Consider the following 13,628-nt stretch of genomic DNA (forward strand, 5'->3'; position numbering starts at 1 on the left):
CAGCCGGCGGGATTACAGCGGATCAGCCGTTTAAAAAGGATGACTGTGGCAGTCTTTCAAGGGGGAAGCAGCGGGGGGGAGGGGGGAGCTGCAGGGGGAGGCTCGGCGGAGGCCTCCTCGCACTCCGGCCGGCGAGAAGACGCCAGACCACGGGAGGACATGGCAGAGGGGATTTGGGGTCAAACTCCGGGGGTTACGGGGAGTTCCAGGGGCTTTGGGGGGCTGCAGTACCCCGAGGAGCCACAGGAGGCGCCGTCTGGCAGCCAGAGGAGCCTGTCCTCACGCAACTGAAACAGAAGAAATAAACATTTTAAAGAGACAAACATGTCGAAGCTCTCGGCCTGTACGTCTGTTTCCTACATTTCAATCTTTTCAAGGTGATTTATATGGACATATATTCATCCATTCATGCGCTCAGGGTTGCGGGGGGCGGGGGTCGGAGCCACCGGGCCGTGATTGGACGAGAGGCGGGGTTCACCTTGGACGGCCCCCAGTCAATAACAGGGTCACATACTCACTCACCCCATCATTCACACCCAATTTGGGGATAAACAACCATTCACTCTCATTCCCCCCCCCACATACACACACACACACACGTTATTGATCAAAACAATATATTGTCCTTCAATTATTAAAACATAGTTATGACTATTTGATTATATAATTCTAATCATCTCAGAGACAAAGTCTGTGTGCTTTTAGAGCTTCCTGTAACTTCAGTAACACTCATTCAGCATCTGCACCTTTAGAAAGCGGCTTCAGACCAGAGGTGTGTTTCCAGGCAACCCCGGCGTAATAAAGCTGTTATAAAGCAATAATGGACGCCAGTGGTGACAATAGGAGAATGAACATGGCGGGAAAGGGCAGAGGCGAAGGTGATGGCGGCTTGGAATCCACGATAGAAGATCACCTAGAGGAACGTCGGCCAAAAACCGGGGAGCGGGAATGAATCCCAGGTGTGTCGCAGGAGATGGACCTCGGTCGCCGAGCGGCTCAAAGACCTACGATGTGTGATTGCGTGTAATAACACAAATGTTCTTTTAACGTCACAGCTTGTTGTTTATTTCACATTTGTTATAAAGTCCAGACAGCAGATAACAGGTCGAACCCGTTCAGATGGGTGGTGGTGCTCACCGGCCGGCCCCTGGTCCAGATGTTCCCTCAGAGGTGACTACTAAACAGATCTTCTTAAAGTGCACGGTTTGAAGTGGCCACTGGTTCCCTGAAGGTTCAGCAGGAGGAGGACCACCTGAGACGGACCTCTCAGAACATCAGCCGCTAAATCAGAATCCTAATAAATAACATGACGATCCGTCTCCTCTTTCTAGAAGATGCCGTCTCTCTGTGGGCCTCGTGAACCAACCCGGTCCAGTCTTTGGAGGTGGTGTGCTGAGGAACACAGCCGTCCGGGGCTGGACTCGTGGACTCGTGGACCCATGGACGTAGTCCCAGGGTGCGGCAGAGGTTTCCCCGGCAACCACAAAGCAACGTCGCCGCCCATAAGTGTCGGTTTCAAGTCCAGGAGTTGGTGTCAGGAGGTGAGATGAACCCTGAACCTGGGGTGTCATCTTCTCATCCACCCGAAGGAGCCATCTCAGAGGAACATCCAGACTACTTTACACTGCAGAGCTTCAGGGGCTTTACTTTACTCTAAGAGCGCTGGGAGCCCCGATGAAGACTACGGTCACGACTCCGGCGCAGGAGGTTCTTCGGCGTTCCTACACACTCACACATCTCGTCTCCAGAAGAAACATCTCTCACTAAACTCACAGCGTTTCCCCCTGAGGTCAAAGCAGGAGCGCCGATGGAGGTGCTGTGAGGACCAGGCTCTTCCCCCTGTGAAGCTCCAGTCCCACTCACTGTGTCACCTGGAGCCTTCGGTCTACTCAAACTGGCCCTTTGGCTCCTGGTGCTGCTGCTGACCTTCGGGCTTCGGAGGTAACTGACCGGGGTCCTCAGAGAACGGCAGGGCTGGAGAGGAGAACATCAGAGTGAGGAGTCCATTTCAACTGGGGGATTCATCTCACAATGCACCGATCTTCTTCTTCTCTTCTGGACTGCTCCCTTCGAAGGCCACAACCAACCACCGGCTCCATCTAAGCCTCTGGACGGAGCAACAGCCACTGCCTTCCTGTCCAACCTTTCTCCATCATAAACCTCCTCTCTTGTCCTTCTCGAGACCTGCTCCCACCTCAGCATCCTTCTACCCAGATTTTCTCTATCCCTCCTTTGTCCATGTTCAAACCATCTCAGTGTGACTTTATCTCCAGTACATCTACCATGTGCCGTCCCTCTGATGGACTGCTTGCCGATCCTCACCATTCCTAAAGAGGAACCTCCACATCTACATCTCCCCTGCTTCCAGTCTTCTCCTCAGCGTCTCTGAACCCAGACACCATGACTACCTTTCCTTTGCATCTTCCTCTTTCCTCCACCCATTTCAACCTGCCCCACTGGTTCCTCCACCTCCTCTCCACTCTCTCCATGGCTCTGGACGGCTGTCCCTTGATACTTAAACTCCTCCATCCTCTTCATCTGACACCTAACGGTTCCTCTTGGGTTCCTCTCATGCACACACATCTAACCTCCAACCCTCCACCTCTCTGGATGTTCCTCCACCTGCTCCCAGCTCTGGCTACAGATCAGTGTCACCCGCAAACAATCACTGTCCCTCTCAGTATCTTCTGCTTCCGCGCTGCTTGTCGGCCTGTCGCGTCGGCACCAAAGGATGCCGGAGTGTGTCTCAAACTCTGTGGTTCCACCTTCAAAGATCATCTGGGAAGGAAACGGTGACTCACGGTTCTGGAACTGCGGAGCCGTGTAGCGGGTGAGGAGGATCCCAAAGCCCTCTATCAGAGCGAGAAGGACCCCCCCCATCATGGCCGAGCCCATCATGGTCAACGGCCCGTCTGGAGAAGAACACAGGCTTGGTTAATGTTCCCCGCTGGCGGCGGGTCCGCTCGGGCTTCCTCTTACTGCGAGCGGCCAGGATGGCGCCGGTCAGGGCGCCGCTGGTGATGGAGTTCCAGGGATCTTCTTTCCCTCGCAGGCGAACCAGACCGCAGTCGATGGTGGAGAAGAGCCCTCCCCAGACGGCGAAGCTTCCTGCCAGGAGAGGCGAGTGAAGGAACACCGTCATATAATTGTCGCCGCCCGGGGAGAAAACAGATCCAGGTCGTGGAGAAGACGCTCCATAGAAGCTGCTTGGGGCTGCAGCAGCAGAGATCCTGGGTCTCCTCCAGAGTAGAGCTTCCATAAGATAAAGCTCTGTTTTTGTCTAATTTTCAAGCCTTGCCAGATGACACCTGCCTGGAACACCGTCTCACCTCCGATCTGCGGCGCTCTGATCCTCACCGCATTCCCGCTTCCTCTGAGCCTGTGGGCCATACCCTGGAGCAGGAAAAGAAAACCTCACTCTCTGGAACACGGTGCGGCTCAAAGTGCAAACATCTCCCTGGTGGACTCACAGCGGGGGCGTTTCGAAAGCCCTTGACGGCCTGGAAGACTCCCCCCCCTATGGCGCCCATGGTGAACGCACCGCCGCAGTCGTCCACGATCCTCCAGGGGCTGAAGGCATGCGTGAAAAGGACAAAGCATGAAGAGAGGATCGACACGCTCCACTTATATAACCCTTTCATCACCTTCATACTTCACTGCATTCACCCATTCACACACACAAACACACACATATATATTACTATTACATGAACGACAAGGAGGAGCTGTGGGGGTCAGTGTCTTGCCTGAGGTATCAAACTGGCAAACTTCTAATTGGATGAACACCCACAACATGTACTGACACAGCTGGATAAAGGATCATCTCGGCTTTATGGATCAAATTGTTGGCTGATCTGATAATTGATCAACATATTATTGATGGCCAGTCTAAGGCGTTCAGAATATTCGGTGATGAACTGTGGTGGTGGTTCAGTTACAAAAAAAGGCAAGAAAAAGAATATAGCAACATAAACTCAAAAATATGTTTAATCTCTGTCTGATCGTGTGTTAAGTTAATAAATATAGGTGTAAGTGTGATATAGTCTAACAGTACCTGAGGAAAAACAACTCTATTTCCCAGATAGCTTTGCGGCAGAGGACAGGCTGCTGGAGCGACAATATCTTTCATTCCTACGCCTACTACTCAACCGAGCGACCGTGGCTGGGGAATCTGCATTAATTTAGCTGTCTCCTCTGAAAATTCAGTAGAAAAAGAACTGTTTGTCATGTAAGACACGTTGTTCTGCGGATTATTTTATTAATCCGCGGCGTGACGAACCGAGCAGAACGCTGACGCTATGAATAGACGCCGGCTAATCATAGCTAGCTCTTTAGCTAGCCCTTTGAAGCTAACGTGCTAACCCTGTCATACTACCCATTCTGCGGTAAATTCGTAAACAAAGCGTCGTCCCTCGCCCCCACCAGATACTCGGATAAACGTGATGAAACTAAAAGTTAATCTCACCAGGGTTCACGGGCATATTCCTCCATGTTTGTTGTGGTCAAGAGCGACGGCCGACGTCATCTTCACCCGCCTCGCCTTGAGAGTCGCCCGGCGGCCGTCAGCCTGCTACGCCGCCCCTTGCTGGACTGGTGGCCGGAGCAATGAAAATATCGGAATTAGTTTCAAACAAAGCAACATTTCATATCCAATTCCGGCGTCGAGCGATGACATTTAAATTGTAATGTTTGTTTGGCGGAGAAGCTTCCAGAACCTCCGCCCACGCCCCTCCCCTACTTCCGGTTAAAGGCTAGCTTGACGTCATCAATGTGCGACCCGCGCCGAGTCCGCGCTGTGCCGCAAAGAAGGCGATCTTCTGCATAAAAGGTAAATAAAACGGCGCTAAACACACACGGTGCGGTTTAAAGTGTGTGTCCGAGATGTGTGTGTGTCATGAGTATATGTAGGGAGGCCGGTGTGAGTACACACACGCACACAAAACGAGCAATACACACGTTGTTGTTGTTGTTGTTGTGTTCGTGTTTGCGTCGCATCAACGTTTTCCTTTTTCGACTGAAATATCCGTCGCTGTAGATTTGCAGGAATAAAATGCGCCGTCCTGTAATAACTTACTACAAATCGATCGTTTTAAGAGCATTTTTTGATTGAAACTGCCCCAGTACACAAGTTAGTGACAACAATATAACATGAGCACTACTGTTAAGAAAAAATAAATCCAGCATGTGACATTTTTCAAAAATTAAAGTCAATTAAACCTTGTTAGTCATTCATAATATGTTGACATAAAAATGTGATGAGCAGTAAATTGGTTTAATCAGAAGTCTCTTGCGACGGTAAGAAGAATACCTGAGGTAAAAGGGTGTAATCAGCAGCGGGTGGTTTATGTATTTCATGTATTGAACTTAGGCCTTGGAGATATTGTTCTTGGAAGCAGTGACCCCCAGGATGCCCCTGCCCCCGGCTCTCCTGGCCCGCCTGGCCAAGAGAGGGATCGTCAAGCCGTCCGAGCAAGGTAGTTTGTGAAGGCCAGATCGTCTCTGAGACGCTTCAGACCCCACATAACATCCCTCTGCCCCCCCAACCAGAGGCCGACGAGGAGATCATCGCCGAGGACTACGACGACAACAGTGTAGATTATGAAGCCACCAGGATGGAGAACCTGCCCCCGAACTGGTACAAGGTGTTCGACCCCGCTTGGTACGTACCCTCCACCCCCGCGGTGCCTGCTACAGAGGAACCGTCGCTTCCGAGCGCATCAGCTTAGGAGTTTCCCAGATCCGAGCTGTGGCTCAGTGGATGTTCTGCTTTGTGGTCGGAGCCCAGATCTGGGGTAGCATTGGCGGGATGAGCATTTGAAAAACACCAGCGAGGTGTGCATGCGGTGGACTCGTCCGTGAAGAGACGGTGGAGATGCTGTTGGTGAGATACGGTGTCGGAGAGAACCGTCCGTAAGACGGCCGGGAGACATTTTCGGGGATTTGGGTGCAGCGGACGGTGGGAACGTGGACGGACAAAACGTCGGTCAATGCCGGTCGGGGACGGTTTGATGGTTGTAAAGAGGAGCGGCTTCACTCCGCCATGAAATGGCGTTTAGACATAAAGTTACATTTAGCATAGCATTGTAGCATGAACGGTGTATTCGGTGAATATTCGACAAAGTGAAAAGAATAAGAACGACTTTATTTATCCTGAAGGAAATTGTTGTGCCAGAGTTTCAAGTAAAATATAACAATAATAGATAATAGTAGGAAGGAGGGAGAATAAGAAATAAAAATATAAAGTGTCAAAGTTAAGGCTATAAAGTGTTTTAAGGAAAACTCCCAACCTCCACCACCATCTCCTCTGCTGCTGCCAACTTCAGTCCATCTTTGAGGAAAATAAGCTTCATAAAAAAACTTATATTATAATTTTTTATACGTTATTGTTATTTATAAACCATGTTTTTCTTATTTAAAGAGACATAACAAATCAGATCAATAGCATTTTTAGAGGAACTTTAATTAGATATATGAGCCAGTGGAGTAGAAGCCCTGTCACAGAACACATTGCGCTCCCAAGTCAAGGTGTGACTGTACCTTTCGAAGAAGGATTGTAAGATCCGTAGTGACCGGTCCTCATCACGCCCCTGTCACGCAGTGGACTTCCCTACTACTGGAACGTGGAGACGGACCTGGTGGCCTGGTTGTCCCCCAACGACCCGGCGGCCCTGATCACCAAGGCCGCCAAGAAGCAGCGCGGTGAGTGAAGCTCCGTCCGCCGGCCTTTGCTGTCCTTCTGCCTCCGTCTTCCCTCTCATTCTGTCTGCCCGGTTCCCAGCCGAGGGCGGCGAGGAGCGAGCCGAGAGGCCCTTCGAGAAGCCGGAGCGGGACCGGGAACGCGACAGGGAACGGGAACGGGAGCGAGAACGGGAGCGCGACAGGGAACGGGAACGGGAGAGGGAGGACGGCCGGGACAGGGAGAGGAGGAAGCAGAGGAGGGAAGACGTGGCGCCCTACAAGAGCAAGAGAGGTGACGGGGAGAAGGAGGGGCTGCACCAGGGTCTTCACGACGGGGCTCTGGTTTCACGTGATCTTCTCCTTTCAGGGAGGAAAGATGACGAGATGGACCCCATGGATCCCAGTGCTTATTCTGATGCCCCGAGGTAAGACTCCGGCCCCGAGCTCCCGCGGTTTGGTTTGGTCCAAGTGTAACGGGCCTTCAGACCCCCTCGGGTCTCCAGCCCACGTCCTTCAGTGGATGGTCCTGTCCTGATCGAGGACCAGGACGCTGCTGAGAAAAATGTCCAAATGACCTTGAAACCCAGGCTGGGAAGGTTTCCTTTGAGAGCGGGTGGAGGAACATCTAGAGAGGCGGAGGTTTGCCCTGGAAGGAGAGGGTAAAGGTCAGCCCGTTGGGGTAAACGGCGCCCTGTGATTGACAGGTGACCGGTCCGGGGGTTAAACCCCGCCTCTCGGCCCGTGAAACCCAGGATCGGCCGAGATCTTCTCCGCCCGTCACCTTCTCAGACCGCTGAAGCTTGTTCCCGCTTCTCCGCAGGGGCTCGTGGTCGAGCGGCCTCCCCAAACGCAACGAGGCGAAGACGGGCGCGGACACCACGGCGGCCGGTCCTCTGTTCCAGCAGCGTCCGTACCCCAGCCCGGGCGCCGTGCTGCGGGCCAACGCCGCCAACAAGCCGCCCCCGGAGTGACGGCGCTCTGCATCCGCGGCCGAGCTGTAAATATGTTTTTTTATGTGATTGGGACGACCGGGCGCCTCCTGCGGCCTCCACATATTTCCTAATAAACTCAAACGCTGCTGTGAAGACCCGCTGTCAGATCACTCCCTCTGCATCTTCTCAGAGGAGACACACCGGCCTCGGCGGAAGGCTAGAGAACACGTCAGCGACGGGGAATGGCGGTTTGTCTCTGTAGGTGTGAATGACAGGATGAACAGTTGTGTGCCTGTAGGAGGTGTAAGAGGTGGAAGGAAGCTGGGTCTGAGGTGTGAAGGGTTCTCTACATCAAGCGTCAAAGGTGTGAAGTAGCAGGTGAATGGATGTATGTCTGCATGAGGGTGAATGATGGGGTGAATAGTGGTATGTCTCTATCAGGTGTGAAGTAGAGGTTGATGAGATAATGTGTACTTGGTGTGTCTGAGGTGTGAATATTTGTATGTCTTGATGTGAATGAGGGGTGAATTGTGTTAAGTAGTGGGTGAATGGATGTATGTCTGTGGTGCAAGAGGGTGAATGATGATACGCCTGAGGTGTGAATAGTGGTATGTCCCTGTATCAGGTGTGAAGTAGCAGGTGAATGGATGTATGACTGCTGTGAATGAGGGGGCGAGAGTTGTATGCCTGCCAGATCAGGTATCGCTGAAGCACATTTTCTTTTAGCGGGATTTTATTAAAAACGTTGCTGTACTTTAAAATTTTTAAATCCATATTCCGACGACACAAGACACAACACTTGGGGTCATTATGGGATGGAGGGTCGGGGTCAGTGGGCTGCTGCTCCCACATAGTGGCAGATGGAGTCGTAGTCCAGCGTGAAGATGGTCTCCTCCTGCCTGTCCAGCTGGACCATCGCTCTGCACTTGTTCTTGTCCCGCTGGAGGATACGTCCCACCTGGACACACACACACACACACACACACACTCAGGGTGATACGCTGCCTTCCAACACCCTGCAGAAGGAGAAGCTCACCTGTCCCCTGTGCTCGCCCAGCACCACCATGATGGCCTCGTGCTCGCTCTTCGGGACGATGGTTTCCAGCATGTTCTGCTTCACATCTGTCAGTCACAAGAAGACACACGGACAGTTGCCACGGCGACTCTGAAGCTGGTGTGAGCTTAAAGCAGGTGTGACCTGAGCGGCAGGAAGACCCAATCTGACATGAACACTGATGAAGGTGTCGGGATGTTAGGAGACGTCTTTGCTCCATCCATCTTCTCCAAGGTGTTCCCAGTCCAGCCCAGAGACATAGTCCCTCTACCGTGTCCTGGGTCTTCTGGTAGGTCCTACCCGGATCACCTCACCAGGGAGGCATCCAGACCGGATGGAGCCTCTTCCAGATGCCGAGGAGCAGGTTCTCTATCTCTGGGTCTCCACCTGAGCTGCCCACCTCAGACGAGGGTCTGAACGGAGATCCTCTGTGAACGCTATTTCACCGAGAGTCTTCATCCCCGCTGACGCCGCACTGACCCTGGTGTCCATCTCCAGCTCCACTCTGCCATCGCTGACGGTTAAAGACCAAGAGATCCTTGATCTCCTCTGCCTGATTCTGGATCTCCTCCCCGACCTGGAGAGCCCGATCCACCTGTCTGAGGGCGGCGGCCTTGTATCCTCATGTTGATCCTCATGGCGGCCGCGATGCGATCCAGTGGGAGCTGGAGGTGGAGGTCAGGGTCTGGCGGTCCGGACCAGTGTGGTGCTCCGGTTCTCGGTGTTCCTTCTAGGTTCTCCCTGCTGAACGGGAACCACCTGGCTCAGGTCACCACATGCGTGTCAGATCGGCAGCGGGAGGACTCACCGTCCAGCAGCCTCCCCTCCTCGGTCCGACACACACAGGTTCCGGGGGTCAGGACGTCCTCCACACGCATCTGCAGGTGGACAGAAGAAGGAAGGCAGTGAGGAGACGTGACGGAGAAGAGGAGGTTCTGGAGCTGGAGAGGAAGGAGGACCCCCGAGGGCCGAGGTCTAGGCTCGGATCGGTCACCCGACCATCAGTCAGGAGGCCTGACCTGAGCTCTCCTGCTCCTCCGCCTCAGACAGAAGGTCCCGCGTCACTCGGCAGAAGGAGTAGGAGACCTTTGCAGGACCATACCTTGGAGTTGTAGTAACGGCCCCCTTTGAAAGCTCTGTCGATGAAGCGGACCTTCAGGTCCCTCTGGAGCCAGGAGGGGGGGGCCGGCGGCCGCCTGGACTCTCTCTCCGGGGGCTTCTCCCTGTGGAGGTCAGAAGAAGTGAGTCCGAATCCCAAAGCTGGACAGCAGATGTTTGCGCAGGATGTCCGTGGACGCCCACCTGTCCTGACTGGATTCTCTGTATTTCCTCTTCCTGTCGTCTTTGTCTCGCTCTCGTTCCGAGGACTTGCGTTTGACCTCCTCGCCGCGACTCCTCTCCGTCCCCTCCCGTCGGTGGCGCTCCTTCTCCTTCTCCTTCTCTTTGTGTGCTTTGCTGAGGCGACCTGCTCGGCAGAGGACTGACTTACTGCTCTGCTAACAGACTCTGTTGTCAAATAACATCCTTTCATTCCTTCATTCTCGACACAGCTTGTCCTGGGGGGTTTGACCAATCACGGGGCCCCATATAGAGACATATCTTGGCAATGCAGGGCCTGCAAAGATCTTCCTGCACGTTTTTCCAAGCATGGCAGGAACCCGGAGAACCCTGAGGAACCCCACGCAGTCACGTGGAGAACATGGAGCCTCCGCACAGGAAGTCCTCCCGGTTGGAATCCACGCGGGGACCTTCTCGCTGTGAAGAGGCTCCACGGCGGCTCCACCAGATGTTGGACGGCTGAGGTTTGCACTCACTGAGGTCTTTGCCGTTCTTCTCGTACTCCTTGCGTCCCACCAGTCTGACGGCGTGCTGGCTGATGGCCACGTTCTGGCCGCCGATGGCCAGCTTCACCACCACCCGGGCGTTGTCGGCGTCCACGCCTTCGATCTGCGTGCGGGAGCAGAGGGTCAGGGACGCCCCTGGTTTCCGTCTTCTCCGTGGACAGCTGAGGAATCAGAAGATGAGCCCCACCTTGCCGTACAGCTCCTTGTGGGCTCCGGACAGCACCAGGACACAGCCGCCGGGGGCCATCGCCAGCTCCTCCTCCTGCTCCCGCTCCTCGCCCGGCTTGGGGGGCCGCCGCCGCTTACCGGGCTCCAGGTCTTTGGCGGCGGACCGATCGGCTCCGAGGCCCAGACCCTTTGGACGCAGCTGGTGCTCGATGGGCTTCACGTCCCTGCGGCAGAAAGAGGGGCGGGGGGGGAATGTTGATGAACAGCCATGGATCGCAAAGACGACCCGTGGAGCAGCAGCTCCGTGTGAACGGATGGACCAGGAGCCGGCGGAGGAACATCTCCGCCCCGTTCAGATGGTTCAAGATCTGCTGCAGTTGAAGCAATCGCAGGAGATAGAAAGAAAGAAGCCTGCTCTCTCTGTCGCTGGATGGATCTGACATGTCACACTGATGGGGGGCAGCTGGGCTGGGAAGTTACACCAAGAGCTGCAGGGCAAAAAGCTGAAAGCTCAGAGGGAAGCAGCAGCCTTCTTCACTGCACGCCGCTGACACACACACACACACACACACACACACACACACACACACACACACACACACACACACACACACACACACACACAAGGTGTCTCATCTGTGCGGAAAATAACTTAACAGGATGATGATGGTTGAAAAAGAATCCTGAGAGTCCTTAAAAGGGTGGCATTAAACCCGTGTGCGGCGGCGAGGCGTTGAGGGTCGACTTACTGAACGAAGGTGCGTCCGATGCCCTCCTCTTTCCTCCAGCCCATGCCCTTGAGCATGGCCAGGCCGTACGCCCCCACCGGGACCCTCTCGTACTCGGCCTCTGTGGACTGACAAAGACACGTGTGTTACACACACACACACGGATACACAACCCGGACATCCTGCCTGCCTGGGATGTGTGCTGGCGGGCCCCGGGGCCGCCGCGGGGAGCTTATGTAACCTCGGCGGCGTGCAGGCTGTCAGCCCAGGCTGAGTCACAGGCAGTGGGCTGCCGCTGCCGCTGCCACCGCCACCGAGGAGCCCGTCTCCGCTGGGGGGGGGGCACAGGGGGTCCTGGCTTCGCGACCATGGTGACGGAGAGCAGATATGGAGGGCCAGAATGTCTGGGCTGGCTATCTCAGTCCACTAGCCCGAGCCACCAAGAGTGAACAACCCTGACAAAGTGATCTGTCCATTTAGAACTGCAGAGCTGCGCGCGCACACACACACACACACACACACACACACACACACACACACACACCCCGCAGGGTGTGTGACTCTCCTCAGCTGACAGTCACACAGTCACATTTCAATGACTCGCAAGTCCAAAACACACTTTTGCGCTGTCAAGCGTTTTTGCCCACTCACTGGAAATGCCACTCTGGCAGATTCTGCTGTGTGTGTGTGTGTGTGTGTGTGTGTGTGTGTGTATGGACTATCTGGAGACAGGAAGCAGGAATAAACAGACATGCATCAACACGCAGCGGTGTGGAAGTGGAACCCTCACCCTGCCGCAGACACTGGCAGAGGAGGGTCCCTCCTTCTCCTGGTGATGGATGTACTGAAAGCTATCCGTGGTCCTCGCAGGTCCATCCCCGGCTCCTCCCGCCTGCTTGCCCAGACCCTGAATGCCACCGTGGTGCTTCTGATGGTCTGGCGAGTGCCGCGCATGGCAGCTCAGTGTGTGTGAGTGTGTGTGCATTTGGAGATGCAGCAGCATCTGTCCAGCATGTCCTAGTGGCCGTGATCCACACGCGTGGAGAACAGAGGTGTCCCGGGAACGTCACGCTGTGAGTGTCCCTTCTCAAATAAGGTTTAATCCCTCGCTTCAGATTAGCATTTGGAGCCACAGAAACATGACCTCACCGCGTTCAGGCCTGGACCAAATGTGTGTGTTGGTCTAACTGACTGGATGAATCTTCAGTTGAAAGCTGTGTAGCTCCACCTGTGTGACCTCCACCTCCTTCACGTGCAAGCTGATGACCAGACCGGGAGCAGCTCAGCATGCACAGCCGGAGCTGGGGATTGAACCGCCCGCCTGATTGGATGCACACCTGCCCCGTGTGGAATCAGCACCACCCCACTCCCACTCCCACTCCCACTCACAGACTCGGGACGCAGGTCCACTTTGATTTGGTCTCCATCTTCGAAGCCTTCGGGCACCTTGTTCTGCATCAGCAGGGGGATGGACAGGTCCAGCTTCCCCTCGGGCTGGGCGCCGTTCTGCCACAGCTCCAGCTGCCTCCGGGAATCTGGCGGGTTGAGAGGGGGGAAGGTCAGATGAGCCCCGCAACCGTTTCCCCGTGGGCTTCCCCACCGTCACGACCCACGGACCTTCAATGAGCTCCTGGACCGCCTGGGAATCCACGCCGTCCTGGCTCGGCGCGGCTCCGTGGCTCTGATCGCCGCCGTTCTCCTTCCGGTCCGCTCGGTCCGGTTTGTGCCAGCGGTTCTTGCGGATGAGAGGAATGACGAGCTCTCTGGGCTTCTCGGATGGTTTCGAACTGAGAAACAAAAACAACAACACAACGGCGTTAGCAAGTTAGCATCAGCGCATCAAGCTAAAGACGGGCAAAATGAAGGCGATTAGCATTAGCATGCTTAGCCTACCTCTGCAGCTCATTCCTGTCTATTCCGGTCAGGAAATCTTTCTCTTCCTTCTTAACCGCCGCGTCTCCAGCCGAAACTTTAAACTTATTGACCGTTTTCGTGAAACCAAACGACACGGCGGCGGGTTTCCTTTCCGCCGACTCCCCGGGAAGAGAGGAGCCGCTGGCGCTAGCATCCTCTCCGTGTGACGCCATTGATGTTTGGAAGTGACAGACCGTCAGAGGGGGAGGGGCATTCTGGTACTTGTAGTTTCTGCCCCGGTCACTCAGCTCGGCCCGATGTGCCTAAAAGACTACATTTCCCGTCGTGCAACGTAATTAAAGCCACAAAG

At 54.6% G+C, this 13,628-nt stretch overlaps 3 protein-coding genes across 3 annotated transcripts; 1 reads left to right on the forward strand and 2 right to left on the reverse strand.

The window, feature by feature from the left end:
• Window positions 1–1,041: 1,041 nt before the first annotated feature.
• LOC147226798 (mitochondrial import inner membrane translocase subunit Tim17-B-like) lies at window positions 1,042–4,689 on the reverse strand. The gene is made up of 6 exons (XM_086159013.1): window positions 4,466–4,689; window positions 3,471–3,570; window positions 3,330–3,393; window positions 2,980–3,108; window positions 2,802–2,912; window positions 1,042–1,974 (listed from the first exon to the last, which is right to left on the reverse strand). The coding sequence occupies exons 1-6, from the start codon at window positions 4,489–4,491 to the stop codon at window positions 1,886–1,888; spliced, it is 519 nt and encodes a 172-aa protein (XP_086015139.1). The 5' UTR covers window positions 4,492–4,689; the 3' UTR covers window positions 1,042–1,885.
• pqbp1 (polyglutamine binding protein 1) lies at window positions 4,690–7,763 on the forward strand. The gene is made up of 7 exons (XM_086159012.1): window positions 4,690–4,828; window positions 5,369–5,474; window positions 5,548–5,659; window positions 6,599–6,699; window positions 6,779–6,970; window positions 7,046–7,103; window positions 7,499–7,763. Exons 2-7 carry the CDS (start codon window positions 5,408–5,410, stop codon window positions 7,647–7,649), a joined length of 681 nt encoding a protein of 226 aa, XP_086015138.1. The 5' UTR covers window positions 4,690–4,828; window positions 5,369–5,407; the 3' UTR covers window positions 7,650–7,763.
• Window positions 7,764–8,325: 562 nt separating this feature from the next.
• gpkow (G patch domain and KOW motifs) lies at window positions 8,326–13,518 on the reverse strand. The gene is made up of 11 exons (XM_086159011.1): window positions 13,298–13,518; window positions 13,022–13,191; window positions 12,794–12,939; window positions 11,426–11,532; window positions 10,696–10,900; window positions 10,479–10,611; window positions 9,967–10,129; window positions 9,767–9,887; window positions 9,473–9,542; window positions 8,647–8,732; window positions 8,326–8,568 (listed from the first exon to the last, which is right to left on the reverse strand). The coding sequence occupies exons 1-11, from the start codon at window positions 13,489–13,491 to the stop codon at window positions 8,440–8,442; spliced, it is 1,524 nt and encodes a 507-aa protein (XP_086015137.1). The 5' UTR covers window positions 13,492–13,518; the 3' UTR covers window positions 8,326–8,439.
• Between the last annotated feature and the right edge of the window lie 110 nt (window positions 13,519–13,628).

This window comes from Fistularia commersonii, chromosome 14, assembly GCF_037954325.1.
Source record: "Fistularia commersonii isolate RoL2024-O1a breed Wild chromosome 14, RoL_Fcom_v1.0, whole genome shotgun sequence".
NCBI lineage: Eukaryota > Metazoa > Chordata > Actinopteri > Syngnathiformes > Fistulariidae > Fistularia > Fistularia commersonii.